Source organism: Miniopterus natalensis, chromosome 11, assembly GCF_054644295.1.
Source record: "Miniopterus natalensis isolate mMinNat1 chromosome 11, mMinNat1.hap1, whole genome shotgun sequence".
In the NCBI taxonomy this organism is placed as follows: domain Eukaryota; kingdom Metazoa; phylum Chordata; class Mammalia; order Chiroptera; family Miniopteridae; genus Miniopterus; species Miniopterus natalensis.
In genome coordinates this window covers 70747816-70769937 of record NC_142091.1, presented here as the reverse complement: position 1 = coordinate 70769937, position 22122 = coordinate 70747816, and the positions used below count along the sequence as shown (strand labels likewise).

Here is a 22122-nt window from a genome sequence, read left to right as displayed (position 1 = left end):
GCTTCCTCCTGGCTCCCAAGTCTCCGGAGAAGGGAAGATGGGTGGAAAGCGTGCCACGGCCGGCAGGAGCAGCTCCTTATATGCAGCCCCACTGCTCAGGAACCCATCTTATCAGCCCTCAAATGTTACCCATTACCCTAACCCAAACGGAAAGTTTCCTGATAAGATTGTCCCTGCCGCTGAGCCATGCGCTGAGAAGTTTCCAGGAGGGTAGCTTTCTATCGTAACCACACCCCGCGGTCGGGTCGGAATGGACCTGTTCAGAGCAAGCGACGGACTGGAGGCTTATTCCTTAAATAATGAAATGCATGAAAACTAGACAAGCTGAGTCTTTTGACAAAATTGGTCTAAAGTGCACTTAGCGTTTAACAGATGCCCCAAGAGCTTGGTATACCCTGATTTGTCCCAGTGGGACAGGTGGCTGGGGTTCTTGGAGAGCAGCTCCCCACTTAGTGACGGGCAGTGTTGCTGTAGCTGACACCCCAAAGCACATTCGTAGGCCAGTGGTTTGGGACTCAAGACATTTCCCTACAGAAATGCCATTATATGGAGTTGTTGAGTGTCTTGCTTCTTGGCTGGGGGAGAGGAGAGAATGGACGTTGCCTCCCTGGAAACAGGCTGGTGTGTCTTTGGAATCTCTGCCCCTCACCTTCTGCACCCCTTCTCCTCCTCCTGCTCCTCTCACACCCTCTCAGGTTGCTCGAGGTCCCCACCTTTGAGATCCCACTGGATCTGACTCGCCCACATTTTCCATGCTTAAAACTTGACTGAATCGGCTGCAAGGGAGCAAAGCCATCTGGGAAAATTTATACGAGTGTGTGAATGACTTAGAAAGTCATTTCTTCTTAAAAGAAAGTCTCTTCTTAAAAATGGATGCTTACCAGCCCAATGGGTTCTCTCCGGGGTTTATTTAGTGGAAAAAGTGGGGTGAAAAACTTGATTCAGGAATTGTGGGGATGGGGAGTGTAGGGGAAGGAAGTCACCAGTAGGTAGTGAGCCCTATCCGCTGGTCTTCATTTCAAATAAACTGTCATAATACCATCGAAGGAGATGAAGGCAAGGACAACCCACTCATCACCCCTGCTTCCACTTTGGTCGTGTGGAACCGTGAGTAAATCTGCCCACGGCCTGCTTTCCTTGCCACATCGAAAGGTGGGAGTGACAAGATGGCAGGCTGAGAAGACACCAAGAAGCCGAGAGAGGACTGAGAAAAGCCTCAGACCTGCTGGGCATTGGACCCTCCAGACAGGCTCATGTCACCCTGGGGGTGGGGGGCGGGCTGGTGGCTGGAGTCCATCCAGGCTCCCTGTGCCTCCTGGAGCTGGCTTGTAGGGCCAGGGATGGGCATCGATTTTGGGGACACAGCTTATCTGTGGGACCCACATGGGGGTTTTGGACAGAGACAAAGCATGTTTGGGAAGCAGGAGGAATGCTCCTCAGGTGGTAACCTGCAGGCTGCATTCACAGGTTCATTCAACACGTTTCTACTATGTACCTGCTTCGTGCCGGCCAGGCATATTCCAGTTACCGGGGGCACATCCACGATCCGGATGGAACCAGGCCATGCCTTCGAGGAGCTCGCGGTTGGCTCCAGAGAGGGCAAGGGGGTGACCTCATTCCTTTCCACTTGGATGGGTCTTGGAGTCCCACTAATGAGAAGTTCTTGGATTGGTGAAGAGAGTTGTCTTCCCACATTAGAGATTTTAGCACCCCGGGGGAGGCCGACATGCTTGGTGGCCCCAATTCTGGGCTTACGGCAGACTCCACTCTGGTCCCCAATCCTCCTAGCCTCTGGTGGCTGTGCTCCTTTTAATTCCCCCCCTTGAGCATGTGCAGGGCCTGTGATGTGCTGCTAACCAGTAGGATGTGGCAAAGCAGACAGGATGTCACTTTTGCGATTACATTAATGAGGTGGTGATTTCTGTCCTTGCATAGGCTGTCTCAGCACGTGAGCCTCCGATGAGACCACAGCCTGGCCGACACCTTGCTGCAGCCTGCGAGAGGCCCTGCAGCAGAGGACCCAGCCCAGTGGAGCCTGGCTTCCCGACCCCCAGAAACTGAGATGATGAACGTGAGTGTGTTAAGTTGCTAAATTTATGTTAGTTCATCATCAGCAATAGAAAACGAATACAGGGTTAGAGACGTCCTAGAAAACTCCACAAGGACCCACCTGGCTGCCTCCAGTTTTCTGCCCGGGCAATGTCAGCGGCTGGAGGAGGGCCTCAGCGTCGTGGGTTGTCTGCAAACCTCCGTCGATACAGCAAGGTTTGTGTTTCCGTGGCTCTTTGTGCTTTTCTAAGTGCTTTGAGATACATGAGCTTTCAAAAAATTGTTATTCCTGCATCATCCCTGCAGACACAGCACAGAAGGTGTAAGTGATCAGCCCAGGTTCACATAACTAAGGAGTGACGGGAGCAGGACTAGAACTGGGGCCACAGGAGGCTCTGGTCTTGGGAGATGCTTGACCCGGGCCAGGCTCTGTGACCACACACATCCCCCTGGCCTGTGCCCATCTGTTAGAGTGCACATCGTGGCGGCCGCAGCTCCAGCCCAGGGCCACTAAGAGAAGGCATTCTACCCGGTCCCCAGAAGACTCTTGGGGGGGAAAGTGGAACCTGAGGACAGCGTGCTCCCCACGAGGGCTGAGCATCGGCCGGGGCTGCTGGGCGGCTGCCAGCAGGGGAGCCACGTAATCTGCTCGTGCCAGACGGGCCCAGCGGGAAGATTAGACAACAGCGTTTACTTTGCCATTAGCGCGGCCTGGCGCTCGGCTCTGAGGGGCGCTGGGAGCCATCGCTAAGGGAGGGCGGCCCTGCCCAGGGCACAGGTGTTCGGGAATGTTCCGTGAACACAGCAAAGCAGGCGATGGCTTGCGATCTAAAGAGCCCGATCGCGACGGGCCGGGCCGGGCACTCGCACGCGATAGGTGTTATCAGGGGGCCCGGTCCGATAGGCCGCGGGGACGGCAGGTCCTCTAGGAATTTTCCATCAGGTCTCACCCCAGGCACGAAGTCTTCCACCAACACAGAAAACATGTTTCCACTCCCCAGCCCCAAACCTGCGCAGTTTCTCCAGAGATGGGCACAGGTTTTTAAAATTAAATTTATAATAACATTTTTGGCCCAAGTACAAAAAGAATGCATGTTCATTGTAGATTATTTACAAGTAAATAAAAATTAAAAAAACGACTCAACCCCACTGCCCAGAACTAACCACCATGAATTCTGTAAATGAATATATTTATTTACTTACAGAAATGGGGCCAGATAGTAGAGTACACACTGTTCTTGCAAATTACTTTCTAAAGGAGAGTTAAGTGATCGTGTATTTTCAAGTGATTTCTTTTAAGTCTACATCATCATTTTTCAAGCTTTTCTTGAAATATAATTTGCACACAGAAAGATGCATGTCAGAGGGAATAGTGTGATGGATTTTCACAAGCTACCAGATCAAGAAACAGCATTACAAGGGCCCCCAAAGCTCCTTCAGGCTCCTTTCCAGCCACAAACCCACCCCCCAAACCAAGCATAATCATTGCTCTAACTTCAGACAGCAAAGACTGATTTGGCCCCTTTTGGTATTTTATATAAATGGCACCGCGTAACGAGCATGTTTCTGTGTCTAGTTTTTTTGCTCAAAATTACGTTTGTGGGGTGCACCGTGGTGGTGTGTGTAGTCGAAACTCGGTCGTTTTCATTGCAGTTTATCATCCCACTGCGCAAATGGACATTTTATTGATCTCTTCTCTGGCCGATAGACATTTGAGTGGTTTCCAGTGTGGGCTCTTGGGAACAGAGCTGCTCTGAACATTCTAGCCTGTGGAGTTCACACCGAGGGAACATGTGCATGTGTTTCTGTTGGGCGCGGGCCCAGGAGTGGAGCTGCGGGGTCACAGGGCAGGCGGATGCTCGCAGTCAGCAGAAAGTGCTGAGTGGTTTTCCAGAGGGGCGGTGTCACTGTGTCCCTGCCCCAGCGGCAGGCGGGAGTTCCAGTGGCTCCACGTCCTGGTCGCTCTTGGTCTGTCAGTCATTTGCGTTTCAGCCATGCCAGTGGGTATAGGAGCCACTCTCTCGCAGTTTTCATTTGCGTTTCCTGATGAATTAGCACACTGAGCACCTTTTCCTGGACGTGTTGGCTATTTGTATGTCTTCTTAGGAAGTACCTGCCCAAGTCTTTTGCTCATTTAAAAAACTCAGGCTGTCTTTTATTACAATTTGTAGAAGTTTGCATCAGTCATTTAACTTTTTAGGAGCAAAATATCTTTGCACAGACCTTACTTGCATATGATGCCATTATAGAAAAGAGAAGTTGAGTTGCTCAGGCAGTGGGGAGGACGAAGACGCCCCCCCAAAAACATTTCCATGGAACCCCTGGGAATCAAAGGAATGCAATTTGAAAGACCTCCGACATAGATGCTCCTCAAACCCTTCCCTCCTATGTGTCTATTTTGTTTGCAGTTTTGGAGTTTGGGGTGCAGAGGTGAGAGCCCTACTGCTCCCCTCCCCAAGAAAATTTCTCCCCTCTGGCTGTCCCCATTCAAATGAATGCTAATAACTGCCTGCAGGTGTCAAGCACACACATGCCAAGTACCCATGTGGTCTCTCCTTGTGGGATAGAGACAGGACTATATGGCACCATTCTACAGATTTATAGCTGGTAAACTGAGGCTCAGAGAGGTCCAGCCACCTGCCTAGAGTGCAGAGAAGCGAGAGGTGTAGCTGGCCTCCTTGGCTCCTCTGCTTGGGGGCCGTTCTGCTGACTGCGCCTGTCCTGCGGGGCCTGAGAGAGATTCTTGGGAGAAACAGGGTGAACGTTTTCCTGAATGGAGGCCCATGAGCAGCTTTGGGGGCTGGCATGTTCCATTTCTCGGCCTGGGTGAGGTTACTTGTGTATGTTATGACAGTGTGTTAGACTGCATATTTATGCTTTAAGCATATTTTTACGTTTGTTGTGCTTCACTATCGAAAAAATAGAAGAGCTGCTGGTCCCTTCCTTCTGGCTCTGGCTCCTCCTTATTTACTAAGGAAAGTGAATTTCTAATTGGGCCTGGCGTCCAGACCTCCGAGGGCTGGCAAGGGGCACATGTCCCAGCACAATTCATCTCCTTGGGGTAGGTGGCACAGAGCCCCTTCTACCCAGACAAGTCACGAGAGCAAGGAGGCAGGTCACCACTAATGGCAGTAAGGCATAGAGGCCCATGAGCATGCCAATGGCTAACTGTATAAAGGCAAGTGCATTATGTGAATTAAGCCTCATTCAACAACCCTGCAATGTAGGAACTCCTCTTATGCATGTTTTACTGATGGGACACAGAAAGGTTCTGTAACTATTCAAGGTTACACTGCAGGCAGGCGGCAGAGCTGGGGTTCAGTGAGGCTGTCTGGATCCTGAGCCACATTTGCAAGCATTTACTGCCTCTTAGAATGTGGTGAAAGCTCAGGGCCCCATTCCCAGGAAGACACACATGCAGGAGCCCCCCCCCCCCCCAATTTCAGAGCTACCAAAGCCCATCCCTGGGCCCAGACAAGGGAAGGAGTTCTGCTCCAGCAATGAAGTTTTTGATTATGGATAAGGTGACTTATAGGTAGTGAGCTCTGCTCCATGGGAGGTATGTAAGCAGAATCTGGGATGCCATCTGGAAGCTGGTACAGAATAGACTTTCCATACCCATTAATTAAGTGAATGAATGAATGAATGATTGAATAAATGATTGAATGAATGAGTTATTTCCAGTCACAGCAGGAGCCCACTCATCTTCAGGGGCCAGGAGCATGGGGAGTGAGAACCATCTTGGACCCTGATGGCCCCACCTCTGTGGGCCTTTCAGCAGGGGCCCTGGGTGCTGTGGTCCAGGCTCTGGGGAGCATTTAGGAAGCAGAGAGGAGACAGCGGTTCCTAGGATCAGGAATGTTCTTGTAGGGAGTTCCAGAAGGGAGAGGCAAGGCCCAGAGCCTCAACTCCAGCCTCCCAGGACCAGGCAAGTCGCCCTCAGCAAGGGTTTTGACTCCTGCTTTGGGTAAAAAGCAAGAGAAGGGCTTGGGGGAAGCAGAAACCCAGAACTGGGTAGAGCAGGAGTTAACTGGAAGCAGATGAGGAAATGTTTAAATCCTGGGGGCGGCTGGCAGACAGAGATATTAGCCGGGGTATGGAAAATTCCCGGGAACTGGAGCATAACCAAGGAATTGGCCAGCCATCCCATGGCAGGGACAAAGGGATTCCCTCTCTGCCCCTTGCAGCCCCCAGCTCCTCCTCCTGCTCCCCTGAGCTGAACCTGGCCTGGGGCCCAGCAGGAACCTACTGGAGCTGATGGTCTGGGGCGAACTCCTCCTGTGGACCAAAGAAGTCAAGGTTCTGCTGCTAATGGGTCCTCCCCCATGGGCCCCAGCTCCTTTGCCCTCTGTGTCTCCAATGCCGTGTTACTCCCTGGTAAGCGCGTCTCTGGACCTGACCCTCTCAGCCTTTGCTGATCCAGTCTGATCTGACTTAAGCCCTGTTCCTCCTGGTGGTGACCTGGGTCCTGGCTTCTGACCTGTGACTATTACGTTTGGTTACAACCGAGGGAGGGGGGCTGTGGTGGAAGGGTATTTAAAACTCTTGTCCTGGGGCCCGATGGACAAAGCCATTCTCATAGCAGCTGGGGCACCAGCCTTCCCTGCCCAAAGGACCTGCAGCAGCAGCAGCAGCTTTGGGGGCTTCATGCCTTGGCCTGGGGTCGGGGGAGTGAGGCTGCAAATCCACGCGGAAAGCGTTGTCACTGCTCCCTGCCTTGCATCACCCACTTTGGCTGCATTCCTGAGTACCCGGACTAGAGCAGGATATGGAAAGAGACCAAGTGCTGTGGGCCGTTTAGGAAAAAAGAGCTCACTTCCAGGGGGCATCTGGGAGGCTATCACGGAGAAGGAGACATTTGAACTGTTTTAATAATATTTAAATTGGAAGTTGAAATCAGCCCAGGAGTGTGTCCCCCCCTTCCCAGGGGCAATCACCTTTTTACAGGGATTGGAACCTGGCACAGAGTAGATGTTGGGCAAATGGTTGGGCGCTAAGCACCCAAGCTGACCCTCAGGAACGCTTCTGAGGCTCGATAGGTAGAGGCTCTGGGCTTGCTGGAGGCTCTGAAATCACACTGCTGGGGCACCGGCAACACCAGCCGCTCCCCTCTCAGTCTTAAGGGTTGAATTGTGCTCCCCAAATTCATACTTTGAACTCCTAACCCACAGTACCTCTGAATGTGATTGTAGTTGAAGTTAGGGTCCTTAAAGAGATGATTGAGATTAAAAGAGGTCACCAGGGTGGGCCCTAATCCATTCTGACTGGTGTCCTTATGAGAAAAGATTAGGACACAGATACACATAGAGGAAGGCTGTGTGAAGGCATCGGGAGGAGCCTCAGAAGGGGAGAGGCCTCAGAAGAAACGCCCTGGAGACACCTGTATCTCAGGTTTCCAGCCTTCAGACTGTGCGATGATAAACTTCTGTTGTTTGAGCCCCAGTCTGTGGTATTCGCTACAGCGGCCTGAGCAAATGGATACAAACAGATGCAGCTGGCAATGTCCACACCTCTTCCCTCTGCAGAATTGGTGTTTTCTTAACATTGATTTCACATAACATTCATCCCCCAAATACTTCCTGAGTATCTGCTATGTTTCAGGCCCTAATTTAGGCCCTGGGGACTGGTCATTCAAAGAACAAGACAGACCAGATCGCTGCCCACCTGAGTTTATACTCAGGGCAGGAGACAGATAATCACAGGATAAAGAAATAAATTACATATTGTGTTAAATGACAGTGCTGGCGGGAAGTGAAAGCGAGGAAGAGGACAGGGAGTGTTGGTGAGGACTGATATTTCAGTAGAGGGGTCATTAGAGTATAGATCTGAAGAAGGGAGGGAATGAGTGTGTTTGTGGCCTACAATTTGGGCTGCACTTTTCCTGACCAGTTTGTTTAGTTTTTTATCTTTCTACAAAATAGTGCTGTATGCCAGGCAGTTATTATTGTTATCATTTAAAAATTTTTATTTTTCTATTACAGTTTGTTTTCAACACTATTATGGATTATTTTCAGGTGCACACAGGCTGCACTTTTCCTTATATGATGTTGACCAAACTCAAAAGAATCTGGTGGTTTTGCTAGAAATAAATGATTCAGATTTTTTCAAGGGCCTTAGAGTTTACGAACTTGGAACACAGCTAGGGTAAAACCCAAAAGTGTTCCAAAGGAGAAAGAAAAGTTAAAAGTTCTTATGATACAAAGAACATTCTTGAGAATTATCAGTCCTATATTCTTAGCCCTAGGATTGGTCCAGGACAGTGATCAGTCAGACTTCAGGCAGTCAGGATGCCAGATGCCAGATGGTTGGGAAGATGGGTGCCAGGAGGACTGATCACAGCCGGTGATGATGTCAGGTGATGGTCTGGATGCCCGAGTCCTTCAAGGGGTAATCAGGATAATCTGTAGGTCTGGTATATGTCCACGTTTATATCCAGGCATTGACGCAGGACTGGAAGGTTCAACAAAATTTAAGTTCCCAGGCTAGTTAGAACAAGCATGGAATCTTTCTCATGCCTCAGACTTTATGATGTTAATAATTTTAGTAGCTTGGTTAAAGTGATTCCATTTTATATATTCTCTATCTTTACACTTTCCTCAATGAACATAGTCCACATTTATCACTTTAAGAGCCAGGAACAGATTCCTTCCTGGTGATAATTTCCCTGATGCTAGAAACGAGGGTAGTCTCCAACTTTTACTAGCATAGATTCCCTGGGAAAATGTTTATAGCTCATATAATAATTCATAGCTAAATCTCTCTCTATATATATAGATCTATAAATATATCTATATTTCCAAGTGGCATTAGCAGCTGTAGAGGTGGGAGAGTCGATGTGGCTATGGTTTCATGTTGTTGAATAGCCTTTCAAGTAGTGGAACCAACGGGCAGGTCGGCCAGGGTAAGACCATGCGGCTGTGCACGTAATACTCACTCTGACCGCCAGATGTCAGCCTTTCACCACCTGCTTTCGGGGGGCTTTTTCCCTGGGAATGGATTTGCTCCAGGAGATACCCCCGCAGATAAGGTCCTCTCTCTGTCTGAAGCCTCTGTCTTTCAGAGAATAATGCTTTGTGCTTCCTTGATCTTAAAAGCCATCACTGGGGGGAAATAAAAGTATAAGATGAGAGGAAAAATTGCCCATAGTGCTGCCTCCTGGATACTTTTGGTCTTTTTCTGTTGTATGTGTGAAATTAGCAATAACTCACGCTATCGTGTGACAGGCTGAGAAGGTGGGGACTATTTTTTCCTGTTATTATTTTATATATAGTGTTTGTACAGCCTGATTGAGATATAGGTCACGTATCATAAATTCTACCATTTCAGGTGTGTGGTTTAGTATGTTTTAGTATATTCACGGAGTTGCACAGTCACCCCATGGTTTAATTTTAAAACATTTTTGATACCCCCAAAAGAAATGCCATCCACATTAGCAGTCAACCCCCATTCCTAACCCTTCTCTTTCCCCCAACTAGAAGAGACTATTCTTTTATTATTAATTATTATTATTATTATTTTAAAAATATATCTTTATTGATTTCCGAGAGAGGAAAGGAGAGGGAGGGAGAGAGACAGAAACATCAATGATGAGAGAGTCATTGATCGAGCCCACAACCCGGGCATGTGCCCTGACCAGGAATCGAACCCTGATTGCCTGGATCCTAGGTTGACGCTCAACCGCTGAGCCACCCCTGGCCAGGCTATTATTAATTATTTTTATTGTAGTGAGAACATTTAACATGAGATCTATCCTCTTAACAAAATTTTAAGTGCACAATCGAGTATTCGTAACTACAGACACCATGGAGTGGAGCAGATTTCTGGAACTTACTCATCTTGCGTAACTGAAACTTGCATCTTGCATGACTTAAATACACCCGTTGAACAGCAATTCTCCATTCCCCGCTTCCCCTAACCCCTGACAACCACCATTCCACTCCCTGCTGCTAGTGTGAGTTTGACTACTTTAGTTACCTCATATATGCGGAATCATACGGTATCCGTCTGTGTGCGGCTGGCTTATTTCACTTAGCATAAGTCCTCGAGTTTTATCCATGCTGTTGCAAGTGGCGGGATTTTCTTTTTTTATGACCGAGTAATATTCCATTGTATGAATAATGCTGCAGTGGACACGATGGTGCAGCTATCTTTTTGGGATCCTGATGTTAATTCTTTGGGGTAAATATTCAGAAGTGGGATTGCTGGGGTCTTATAAAAATTCTATTTTTAACTTTCTGAGGAATCTCCGTACTGTTTTCTACAGTGGCCGCACCATTTTACGTTCACACTGGCAGTGCCAGGGGTCCCCGTCCTCCCCAACACTGTTGGCTTTTGTTTTTTGAGCAGTGGTCGTCCTAACAGGCGTGAAGTGGCATCTCACTGTCGTTTTGCTTTGCATTGCCCTGGTGATTAACGAGGGAGAAACTATCTGTATCTCAAAATTACAGAATAGAGAACAGGCGCCGGGAGATGAATTTACCCCAGGTCGCGTGACGGGTGCGGGCCCGTCAGAGCCGGGACTTGGGCTGGACCGAGGGGCCTCGGGACGTGCTTGCCCTGCGCGTCCTGCAGCGGGCTGGGGACACTCCATGTTTAACGGGCACGGGGATGGCCCGGGTTTTCCCTTTTGTGAGCTACTCTGCGGGTGACATCCTTGCTTCACGTCTGCGGGCATTTCTGATTATTGCCTTTGCATAAATCTTAGAGGCACAATTGCTGGGACAAAGGCCGCACGTATTTAAGGACAGGTCACCTCCAAAAGGATCGCACCGATTTACGCTGTTACAAGAAGTATACAAGGATCTTTTCCCCTTTGCTTCACGTTTTTTCTCACCAATGGCTAGAAGGCTCTTTGCTTTGCAATCCATAAGGATAAAAGTGGAGGGCGGGGGGGGGCGGTTTCCTTTGAAGATCAGAACTGATCCTCATGTTGGTGGCACAGGCTGCAAATACAGAGCCCCGGGAACAGCTTAGCTCGTTAACAGACACAGCTTGAGCCCCGGTCACAGCTTGTTTAGAGGAGTAAAGCCTGACCTTTTAGGGTGCATATGATGGCTGTCAGCCCTGCTGCCACCCGGGTGTCTCCTGCCTTAGGTGCGGCATTGCGCTCTAGTGGCGGCACATACTCATTCGTCCATTCATTTAGTTCACCTGTATTTATTGAGGGCCTACTATGTGCCTGGCACCCAGAAGATCGGAGACGTCCCTCATCTGTACAATGGGGGCAATGTTATCTGCCTTGCAGGAGGTCCTATCAGCACCATTGAAAATGAGGTATTTTTAAAAATTTTTAAAAATATTTTTATTGATGTTTTTAGAGGGAGGGGAAGTGAGAGGGTGAGAGATAGAAACTTCCATGAGTGAGAAGCATCAGTTGGCTGCCTCCTGCACGCCCCCTGCTGGGGATCGAGCCTGCAGCCCAGGCATGTGCCCCCAGTCCGTGACCTCTTGGTGCACGGGTCGACGGGGCTCAACCACTGAGCCACACCGGCCGGGCAAAAATGAGGTCCTGTATTCCCCACTGAGAAGAGGGCTTTGCAGAGCACCAGCCACAGTTCTAGCCGGCTCCCCTGGGCGGGCATGCCCCGAGTGCGTGTGCTAGTGTCTTTGGGGTGGGCTTGGTGGCTTCCTGGAGCAGTTTATGCCGACGTTTATGCCACTGCCGGAGCCAAGCCAATCCTGTCGTTTGCCCGATCGAAAACGGTGAAGTACAGCCTCAGGAAGACGTCACCCAGCACCCAGAGACTGCCGCTGCCTGAGCTGTTGTCAAAGTTGCTGTAGCAGATGTCTGGCCAGTCCTGGGGGAGAGGGAAACAGGCCATCAGCCTGAGCCCTCGCCTGCCACCCCCTCCATACCTAGAGCCCGCAGCTCTCAGCTTCATTCCCCCCAGTTCCTAGGAGCCGGCGGAAGCGGGGTGCCCAGCCGTGCCCCTCACACGCTGCTCTTTTCTGTGGACTGTGCTCCGGCTGCTCCTCTGAGAGGGCGCCTTTCCTCCGTCCCTTCGCCCCCCTGGCTCTCCAAGGCGGCGCTCCGCCACCCCTGGGCAGCCTCCCTGGGCCCGTGTCACCCTCCTTGGCCACTCCGGGCTGGGTGGGGCGATCCCTGGAGCTCCCTGTGTCTTTAGTCCTGGTGACACGGGACCTACCCCGGCGCCCCTTTGCACAGCTCCCTGGGGGGCCATTTGCATGAGTCTAGTGTAGACCTGCCTTGACCCAGGAGCCTGGGGGCTTAGAATTATTTCAATTCCTCCCTTCCTCAAGGCCTGTTTGATTCCACTCAAGCCTCCTCTGAACTCCCATGGGGAACTGGTGTTTATTAAGCCTCTGCTATGTTCCAGGCACTGCACGGCCACTGTGCGTCCTTCATTCATGTCAGTGTCTCACCACCCCGGCAAAGGAAGGACTCGGTACCCCATTTCACAGAGGGAATTGGGGCTTAGCAAGGGGCCTTTTCTACCTAGGACCAGGGTGATCATATGATTTGTTATCCCAATCAGGACACTTTTGAGATGGGAAGGTTATACAGTTAATACTTATGGTGGGACCACACACTGGGGCTGTCCCCAGCCAACCCCGCCTGTCCCTATTTCTTTGCCTATTTCTGGGACCGCTGCAGCCTACTATCCATGTTCACCCATCTGAGTTCCCTGGATGAACTGAAGCTCTTTGAGGGCAGAGGCCATTAGCGTCCCCTCTCCTTGAGCCTAGCACCGTGCCAGCAGGGGGTGGTCGATCCAGATTTAGTTGAGGCTGGTGGATGCCCCAGACTGCCCTTTGCTATCCAGAGGTTTGTTCTGTGGAAGGTGCTCGGCAGCATCTGCAATGGTTTGGCCTCCAAAGGGCCTCTTCCAGCCACAGCCCAATGGGTCACGCCAGTCCCATATTTGAGAACCAGCCCCCAGGGTTGGCCCCTCACCTTCCGGATGTAGGCGCTGGCTGGCACTGGGTACGCGACACCGTTGATGGTGAAGATGATGTCAGGCAGAGCGCTGATGGCATTGCAGCTGACGATGTACTATTAGAGACAGAGGGAGAGAGAAGGTTGGCCCAGCTGATCCTTCCGTGTGTGGAGAGCTCAGGGTGACCCTGTGGCAGGACCCTTCACCTCGCCAGTGCTGGTGGCCTGGGCATTGATGGTCTTCAGGATGTTGAAGACAGGGTAATTTGGGCCAATCAGCAGTGAGGTCCCGGTATCGACAATGGCCTGGCAGCTGCCATGACAAGCAACAACCTTCCCGTTCATGGAGATGCTGAAAGACAGGGGGACAAAGGCACCAGGATCACTCTGTAGTCCCCTCCCCCATGACTGGCCCCTCCCTGGCTATCTCCAGAAGAGTCCGTCAGCTCTTGCCTTCCTCTGTTTCCGTTTATTCTGGTCACACTGACCTTCTGAGACTCCCTTTCAGTCCTTGAATACATTGCACTCTTTCATGCCTCAGGGCCTTTGCACTTGCTGGTGGCCCTTCCTAGAACCGCCCCTATCTCCTTTGTCTGGCTAATTTCTCCTGTCCTCCAGGTTCCAGCTTAATTGTTACCGTTTCGGCGAAGTCTTGCCCCCAGGCTAGATCAGGTTCCTCTCCTGGTCACCCTCTGCATACCCGTACTGATTTCTAGCGTGTATCAAAGTGGTAATTCCTGATCCATGTGACTTGATCTCTCATGTATGTCTGCCCTACTACATGGGGAGAGCAAGTTGTATCTGTAAGAGCTAGTTGTATCCTTGGTGCCCCTTCCAGTGCGCAGCACACAGAGAATGCTCAACATGTGTTTGCTGAATTGATGAACAAGTGAATGAAGGAGACCAACCGGAGACATGGAGCTGGTATCTGACCAGTTAGAAAAGCCACACAGCGAAGATGGACGTGCTCCTGGGAAGCAGATGCTCAAAGTGGTGGGAAGGGAGTTATGTGTTGTCCCACCCCCCCCATGCCCCACTTCCCGGACACCGAGGCCACTGGCCAGGCAATGTCTGAGCAGCCCAGGGGGCACATTTTATACTTCTGTCTGATGCTGTGACACAGAATCCCATCAATTATTGCCCCCTTGCTCTCAGGCCACTCCTGAACCCCCGGCTTCCTGATTCTCTCTGTCACATCCCCTTCCCCTCTGGTACCCAGGATGGGGCTGGGGTGGGGTATCCCTTTCTGTGATTTGCTTTCAGGTCTCCAGAAAGCCGGCATCTCTCCGCGCTGGGTAGAGGCTCCCTACACGTCTCCAGGGGGCCCTCATTCACTCCCTTCCTTCACCAGCCTTCCTGTTTGCCCGGGGCTTCCCCTGCTTCCAAACTGGCAGTCCGTGGACTGGGACCCCCTGTTCTGGTGGCCTGGGATGGCTAATCACCTTGCCAGGGCCCTGTGCAGGCTGGTGGGGTTCTCCTCGACCCTTTTCATTGCAGCTCACCCCACGGCACGATGGGTGCAGCCTGAGCCTCTTCCCTGACAGTTCGGTCCCCAGGCCTGTCCCTGACTCGGGCCCAATCCAGCTTCTCCGGTCGGAAGCCTGGTCTGGGGTGATTATGAACCCATGTTGGGGTACGTGTCTGTGCGTGTCTGGCTGTGTCTCTGTGTCCGTCCGAGTCTGTGTGACTGTGTCTGTGTGTGCGTCTGTGCCTGTGTGCGTGCAGGCCTGGGGATGTCATCGGCGTGGCCCTCAGAGGGAGGCGCTTACCTGTCCACAGTTATCTGCCAGTAGCCCTGCCTGGTCACCGGCACCCACTTCAGCTCCCCTTTGTAGTAGGAGTGGTCCACCCCGCCGAACATCACCACACTGCCCTTCTCCGTGTTGCTGGGGGGGGGGGGGGCAGAGAGAGGGAGAAGGACAATGGGTGGCTTTTCTCAACCTTAGTGACGTCAACACAAAGGCACCAAGGGCTGCACCTACCATTGGTGGCTTATCCCCACATCACCCAGCCCTGTGCAGTGGGCACTACTGTGAGCTCCATGATACAGACGGGGAAGCTGAGGCACAGAGGGGTTGAGCACTTGCCCAAGGTCAGTCACACGGCTAGTGAGTAGCAAAGCTACGGTTTGAGCTTGGACAGTCTGGCGGAGCTTTGACTACCCACCTTTCTGGAGCTGGCCAGGTCCCCTCCAGCAACCAGACGGCTCGGAGATGCCTCCGGAGGATGCTGTGCGGAGGGGTCTGGCCCGTCATTTTTCTGAAAAGCTGAGGCCACTAGGAAGTCGCGTGCTGTGTGTTCAGGCTCACTCAGGGCTTGCCACACAGGCCTGGGACATGTGCCGTCCATAGGGTCATGCTCATTAGGGCCCCACGCCCCTGCTGTCCCTGACCTGAAATCCCTGTCCCTGCCTCCCTTCCAGGGCTCCAGCCACGGGGCCCCCTGCTGGTCCTCTGCTGCGCCTCAGGGCCTTTGCCTCTGTCCCACCACAGGCTCTTGGCTCAGAGAGGCCCTTGCGTCTGCCCATCTAAACCACACTGTCACCGCTGTCTGTTCTGTCACCCTGCTTTATTCCTTTCCCAGAGCCAGTTACTACCTGAGTTAGCTTTTCCTTTTACCTATTAGTTTACATCTCACCTGCCTTTTCTTCCTCTTGTCTGTCTCTTTCACGTGCACAGAGCAGTACCCAGCACATAGTAGGTGCTCAACAAATAGTTGTTAAAGGAGTCACCTGGGTACAAGTCTTCCAGAGGCTCAGGGAGGTTAGGTGATTTGCTTCCGTTCATGCTGTAGAGCCTGGAACTCAAGTCCACACAGAATCCACCGCCCCAACCACACTGTCCGCCTCCTGCTCGGATCCAGGGGCAACCTCTGCCCTCGGTGGGAACACACAGTCTCCAACAGGGTCCTCCTCTAGCCTGTGCTCCTCTCCCTCCACCCCCTCCAGACCCTCAGCCACCAGGGAGTTTAGCGTTTCCTGCTATCAGCCCAGTGACTGAAGACCTGCTGATGGCCTGACCCCCCGCCACAGAGGACAGTTCCGTGGGCTGAGCTCCAGTCCTGCAACTACCAGTGTCTGACTGGGCAATGTTGTGCAAAGCTCCTCTCTGAGCCTCAGTTTCCCCATCTACCAAAGGAGAGGCTTGAACTACAGGGGTTGGCAGATTTTTTAGAATGTTAGCCCATCATTACTTTAGGCTTCGCAGGCTGCACGGTCTCTATTGCAAGTGCACGTGGCTGCCTCTGTAGAGCAGAAGCAGCCGTAGGAAGCATGCAACCGAGCGAACAGGGCTGTGTTCCAATAAAACTTTATTTATAAAAACAGGTGGCAGGCCAGATGTGGCCCCGGGCCACTATTTGCTGAGCCCTGGACTAGACCATCTCTCAGGAAACGTGTGGGTCAGGTCTTCTATAATTTTTCATGCGACTGGAAACATCTTATAGCTGATTTGGAGAAAGGGTTCGTCCAGCTCAGACTTACGTGCTCAAATAGAAGGCGAAGAGTTTCTCGGAAATGAGGCCTTGTTTCCACATGTTGTCGAAGACAGGGGTGGTGCCTTGGAGGGCGAGGGTGGGGTAGCTCAGGCCCAGGATGCCATCGAAAGCCCCGTATTCCAGGGACTTGCTGGACTCTGTCTGGCTCAGGCCAAATGCCTGGACTTTGTTGACAAGGTCCCCGATCTGTGGGAGGAGAGGGTGATCTTATGTAAAGGTTTGGGAAGTGGGGCTGCGGCTGGGCTGGGGCCGAGGTGGGTAGGGAGATGCCACTAACACCCCAGGGATCAACTGAGGTGTGGCTGTGCCTCAGTTGTCCTCAGATGATTCTAACAAGCCAGGGCAGGAATGCACTGTGCCTTGCTGAGGAGTTCAATCAATGCCTGCTCCTCCTGCTAACAGCACCTAGTTGGTAAAATAGGCTTTATCCCGTTTACAGCTGGGGAGATTGAGACGCAGGGTGGGACCAAGTGGCTCCCACTTGAGGGCCAAATGAGTAGAGAGCAGGGTCATCTTCTTTTTGGCATTCTAGTGATCTGGTGACAGAAATGGAGGGGATTCACTACAATCCATTGTGGATTCCACATCCCTAGGGGGCAGAAGCCAGTTGTACCACATAGCTGCCAGAAGAGTCTTGCGAAAAGTCTGCCTGGGAAACATGCACGCGTGCGTGTGTGTGTGCGCGTGTGTGTGTGTGTGTGTGTGTGTGTGTGTGTGGCTTCAGGAGCTTTGGAGAGGCAGTCCACAGTTTTTGTTAGATTCTCACAGGCCTCCAAAAGTAAGAACCTTTTTATCAGGGCCCTCCAGCCTCTCTGGCTCCCTGCTTCCCCTGCCCTGGTGTCTGGAGCCCTCGGCAGCCCCCAGACACCCCAGATCAGTTCCGCCCTCTCCCAGAAAAGACTCCACACCTGCACGAGTCCTGACTCGCACCCCAGGGCTGCTGCCTACCAGGTGTGGGGCCCTGGACAAGGTCCTCACTCTTTCTGCACCCCGGTTCCCTCATCTGTAGCAGTAGTGCCTACCGCAGGGGGTTGTTGCAGAATCAAACAAGTTATTACAACGAAAGTGCCCAGCACAGTGCCTGGCACACTCTGCGGATATAAAAATGGGTTTTCCCTCGCCTCTCCCTCCTCCCAGCAAAATCAGCCTGAGCTCACCATGGAGAGGGAGCTGCAAATGCAGGCCTCCAGGCCCCTCCCGCACCACACCCGCTCTCTGGGTTAGCGATTGATCGCATGCGGGGAGTTTGTCAGCAGGGTGCTGGCTCCCCAAGGGACAGCCCCACAGGACAGCGGCCAGCCGCTGGGAGGCTTTGGGGAGGTCGGGTGCTTCCAGCTGACACGCGCCTGGTCCTATGGGCAGAGGTGGCCCCCGGGCCCGCCCTGCCTCCGCCTCCAGTGTCCCCCTCACCCTGACGCTGTCGTAGCCGAGCACTCCGGTCATGCTGCCCGAGGCGTATTGCAGCTGGATGGGCCGGCGGGTGCCCTGGAAGGTAGAGGACTTCCCAGGGTTGAAGGTTTGGTGCGTAACTGCAGACAGAGAGCGAGTGTCCGCCAGCCTGCCAAAGCCGGGGTGGGGGCGAGACAGGGCTCGGGGGACACTCACAGCAGGCGGGACTGGAGCAGTAGATGGACGGCACCCACAGGTCAGCGGAGCCTGTGTCAAAGATGACCTTGAACTCCTGCGGGGGCGTCCCAATGCTGATGGTGCCAACGTAGTACAGCTGCCGGGGCCGGGGAGGGGTGCTTAGGTCAGGCCTGGCTGCCCTGGCCACCCTTGATCCCCGGGGTGCCTGCCTCTATCGGGGTGTCCTCTGTCTCCTGCAATCACTTTCTAACCACCCCACCCACCTCGCGGACATTGCTCAGGCCAGTGCCTTCATTTGAAAAGTTCTCCAGTTTCCCCTGCAGCTCTCCAAATCCTTCCACCCTTCGTGGCCTAGCTTGAATGCCTTTTCCTCCAGGAGCCCTCCTGGGTCACCCGGGCCACTTTCTCCAAGCTCAAACCATGTAATGTCAATATCATGCAGGTGGCCCTTTTATTTGACATTTATTTCCTCTTTGCCTGTCTCTTCTCACAGAAGAAACGAGACCCTGTGTTATCAATAACCATAAGCATAATGTTAGTGCTGTACAACCTCACACCGCAGGAGCTCAGTAACTTTCCTGGGGTCATTTGTGGGGCTGCGGAGGGTGCACTTCCTCTGCCCGGGGGAGCAAACTTGATTCATAGTTGGCTCTATTGTTGGTTCGTTTAGTTCGGAAGGAACAGAATCTGTCAAACCAGCGCCGTGGCTCACAGGCGCCCAGTGATGTGTCACTGGCACTAAAGCACACGTTTACCTGCCACCTGGTCATTGCTGGACCCAGTCACCACAGACCAAGAGCTGAGGGTGGGAGGGCCTTCTCCCCCGGGGATGGGACCCCTGTTCCCCAGCTTTGCTGCCTGCAGGAGTCCCAGCCCCAACACCCTGGCTCCCACCTCCAGATGGAGCCCGGGCTTGACCAGGACTCTGGAGGGGGAAGCAGGTCGCCACCTGCACCACACTCACGTCCAGGTAGTTCCTCATGGGTTCAATAGTGACTCCTTGCTGTTTGCGGAAAAACTTGTAGGCGTGGCTGTAAGGGTTCTGCTGCAGGTAATCTTTCAGCAGGTCTTTTTCCCGGAGACTTTCTCGCATGGACTTGATCTTGGTCAGAGGGATTCTTTCATTGGGAAAAGGAAACACAATACTACAGTTCACGGCCCCATGTTTCAACGTAACCGCCACACCTTGCATTGTAACCACACTGTGTATTTTCCAAGTATTTTTATGAATGTCATCTTACGATCAGGGCGGGCCACCCCAGAAAATGAAAAGACCGTGGCCGTGGACCTCGGTTTGAATACAGGTCCTGTTGTAACCTTGGGTAAGCCAGGTGACCTTTCAGAGCCTCCGTTTCCCCATCTGTAAAGAAGTGGAATGAGAACATGCCCCTCACATGAAATGTTTTGGGCTCCGAGTGAGGTGACGGCTACAATGCGCCTGACAGAGAGGAGACCTCGACTAAGAGCCCTTCCTACGGCTGTTGTCATCTCACTGTCTCCTCAAAGAAGCCCTGGGAGGCAGGCGGGGTGGGAATCATTAGCCTCTTTTCCAGGGGAGGAACCTGAAATGCAGGAGCTTTGCGACCTGGCTGTGGTCACACTGCTTGTTAGGGCAAAATGGGGCCTAGAAATATCCCCCCCGCCCCGATCTTTCTCCAGGGTTCAAGCAGAGGAGAAGACTGAGAGAAGCAGCCAGGGGGTGGGGGGAATACATTAGGAAAATTCAGAGATCAGAGAGACAAGCAAGAATCAAAACAGAAAAAGCAAACCCACAGAGTCCTACATGTACAGAGACATTCAAAGAGATAGAGAGATAGACGAGAGAGGTACAGAGACAAAGACACAGAAGCAGGTGCACATGGAGGCGGAGGGAGCAGGGAGAGGGCCTGGAAGCCAATTCGAGAGAAATGCTGTCCTAGACGAGACCCCATCTACACAGGTTCTAGGAGCACCATTCACACAGCCCACATGCAGGCTGGGGTTGTGTCACCCCCAAGCCTGTCCCAGGACCCCTGGGCCCCACAGTGCCCATGGCAAGCTACTCATCCATAAATGGAGATGTGGACTTTAAGACAGGCAATGATCGCATTCCCTTCTCTGCCCTGGATGGTGGAAGAATGAAAAGACAAAGAGAAAGATGCCAGAAGAAAGCTGCAGTCCCCACACTTACGTGACCAAGCACTCTGAGAGGGCCACCAGGCCGAGGAACCCAACCCACCGCATGCTTTCTTCTCTGGTTCTCGCACTCAGGAAAGATCAGGTGTTGAGCACGCAGTGAGGGGCAGGAGCTGCAGGTTATATACGCTCTGACCCGCCCTCACTGTCCCCTTGGAGGGCTGCTGATGGCCGGATAAAAAATACAAACCTCCCGATGCGATCTTTATCTCCATCAGTGTTCCTCGGGGAGACTTAAAAAAATTTCAGAATATAGAGATCTCTGTTGTAATCTCTTCCTTGGGGCATTGCTGGAAATGAACACTCACCAAAACCACATGATCTAACCAAGAGTGGGGGCATGCTTGCTATCTTGGAGATAAAACAGCTAATCATGTCATAAAAATAAGTGCAAGGTACCATGCTTGACCTGCTTGGCCTCGCGTCGTCCTCGTAGCGACCCCGTGAGCTGTGCATTGCTGCCTGCATTTGGAGAGGAGATCGCTGGGAGGAATGGAGGTCGCGTGGTAGAGTGAGGGCGGGGGAGCCCACTGACATGTGAGTGGCTTTAGGTAATGAGACAGATGGTACAAATCGGGGGTACTTATTGCTACTTCAAAAATCTAGGCTAGAACAGTATTACCATAGTACAATTTTAATATCGGAAGAAAAGGGCTGCATGCATCCAAGAGATATTTATTCATATAGTGGGTCCATTTACTGAGGACTCACTATAGGCTGGGGTCTGGGCTCCATGCTGGAAAGTCAAATAAGACATGGGTGGTCTTTGCCTTCAGGGAGCTTGCAGTCCAGGGCAGGGCTCATGAACTCAAGGTCCAGAGGCAAGGGGGATGAATGGAAGGGCTAGTGGGCTCCATGGCCCAGGGCAATGCATGCCCACCACAAAGGCAGCCTCGATTCAGTTCAGACCAGCGCTTGCCCTGCTGGAAGGTTTTCAAGAGAAGTCTGAGGTCTGGATGCTTTTGTGAACTCCCCTGATTTTTAAATGTTAGCAACTAATTAAAAATTTTTTCAAAATTGTAGTGTGAGCGAAACTTCAAGCAGCTGTGGGCTGGATTCAGCTTGCAGGCCGTGCAGCTTTTATTTCTGGCCTAGAGGTGGGAGTAGAGGGGCCTGAGGGGTGTTCAATGCATGTGGGTTGAATGACTGAGAGACTGAAAGCATCCCAACCATGTTCGTTTTCTTTCCATTGGTAAAAAATACCCCCGGGATCAGATAAACCAACGAACTTAATAGCTTCCACTTGCTGAGCCCCTGACATAAGTCCCCCAATAGGATCCATGCCTTGGGAACATTTTGTCTGCCAAACCAAACATACAAAGGAACAATTCATTTTTAAGTGTTTTATCAATCAAAGAAGACAAAAACAGACCACCCAGAGCTTCTGCTCAGCCTGAGATGAACAGGATACCCAGGAACCCGGTATTATTCCAGCCAAAGTAAAGAGAATGGAATTTATGGTTTCTTCTAGGACTCCCAGGGCCTGGCTGTCCCCACGTTAGATACGCCCACATCTGTCCTTGCATGGAGGCTAGTCCCATCCCAGGCTGAGGTGCTAGACGGGGCGGGGGCCTGTGTCTTACCCCTCCTTCTTGCACGTTGTTAAAATTCAGCTCGAGTGGTTCAACCCCCGTGGAGGGGCTCTGACAGCATCGAGCAAATGACACACACATATGTCCTTTAGCTCAACCATTCTCCTAAGGATCTATCCCAAAGATACATGGGCAAAAATACAAAAAGATGCATGAACAAGCTGTGCACTGTGATGTTATTTCCAAAAGCAATGATTGGGAGCATACCAGAAGCGATCGCCAGCAGAGGGGTGTGAAATGAGCTCTAGCGCATTCGCCCAAGTTGGTGTAATGCAGGTGGAAAGAGGCATTAATGGGCGAGACCTCTATATTGATTAGTTTTTGAAA

At 52.0% G+C, this 22122-nt stretch overlaps 1 protein-coding gene across 1 annotated transcript; it reads right to left on the bottom strand.

Annotated features, from left to right (window-relative positions):
* Positions 1-11699: 11699 nt before the first annotated feature.
* LOC107527577 (pepsin F-like) lies at positions 11700-20251 on the bottom strand. The gene is made up of 9 exons (XM_087822296.1): positions 20199-20251; positions 18993-19146; positions 18047-18164; positions 17852-17970; positions 16428-16627; positions 14716-14832; positions 13154-13298; positions 12965-13063; positions 11700-11846 (listed from the first exon to the last, which is right to left on the bottom strand). The coding sequence occupies exons 1-9, from the start codon at positions 20249-20251 to the stop codon at positions 11700-11702; spliced, it is 1152 nt and encodes a 383-aa protein (XP_087678422.1).
* Between the last annotated feature and the right edge of the window lie 1871 nt (positions 20252-22122).

Coding starts and splice junctions, on each gene's coding strand:
- LOC107527577 (XM_087822296.1), bottom strand. CDS start 20,251: ATGCGGTGGGTTGGGTTCCTCGGCCTGGTGGCCCTCTCAGAGTGCTTG. Junction 19,147..20,198: donor CTCTCAGAGTGCTTGGTCAC/GTAAGTGTGGGG, acceptor TCCCAATGAAAG/AATCCCTCTGACCAAGATCA. Junction 16,628..17,851: donor TCGGCTACGACAGCGTCAGG/GTGAGGGGGACA, acceptor CTCCTCCCACAG/ATCGGGGACCTTGTCAACAA.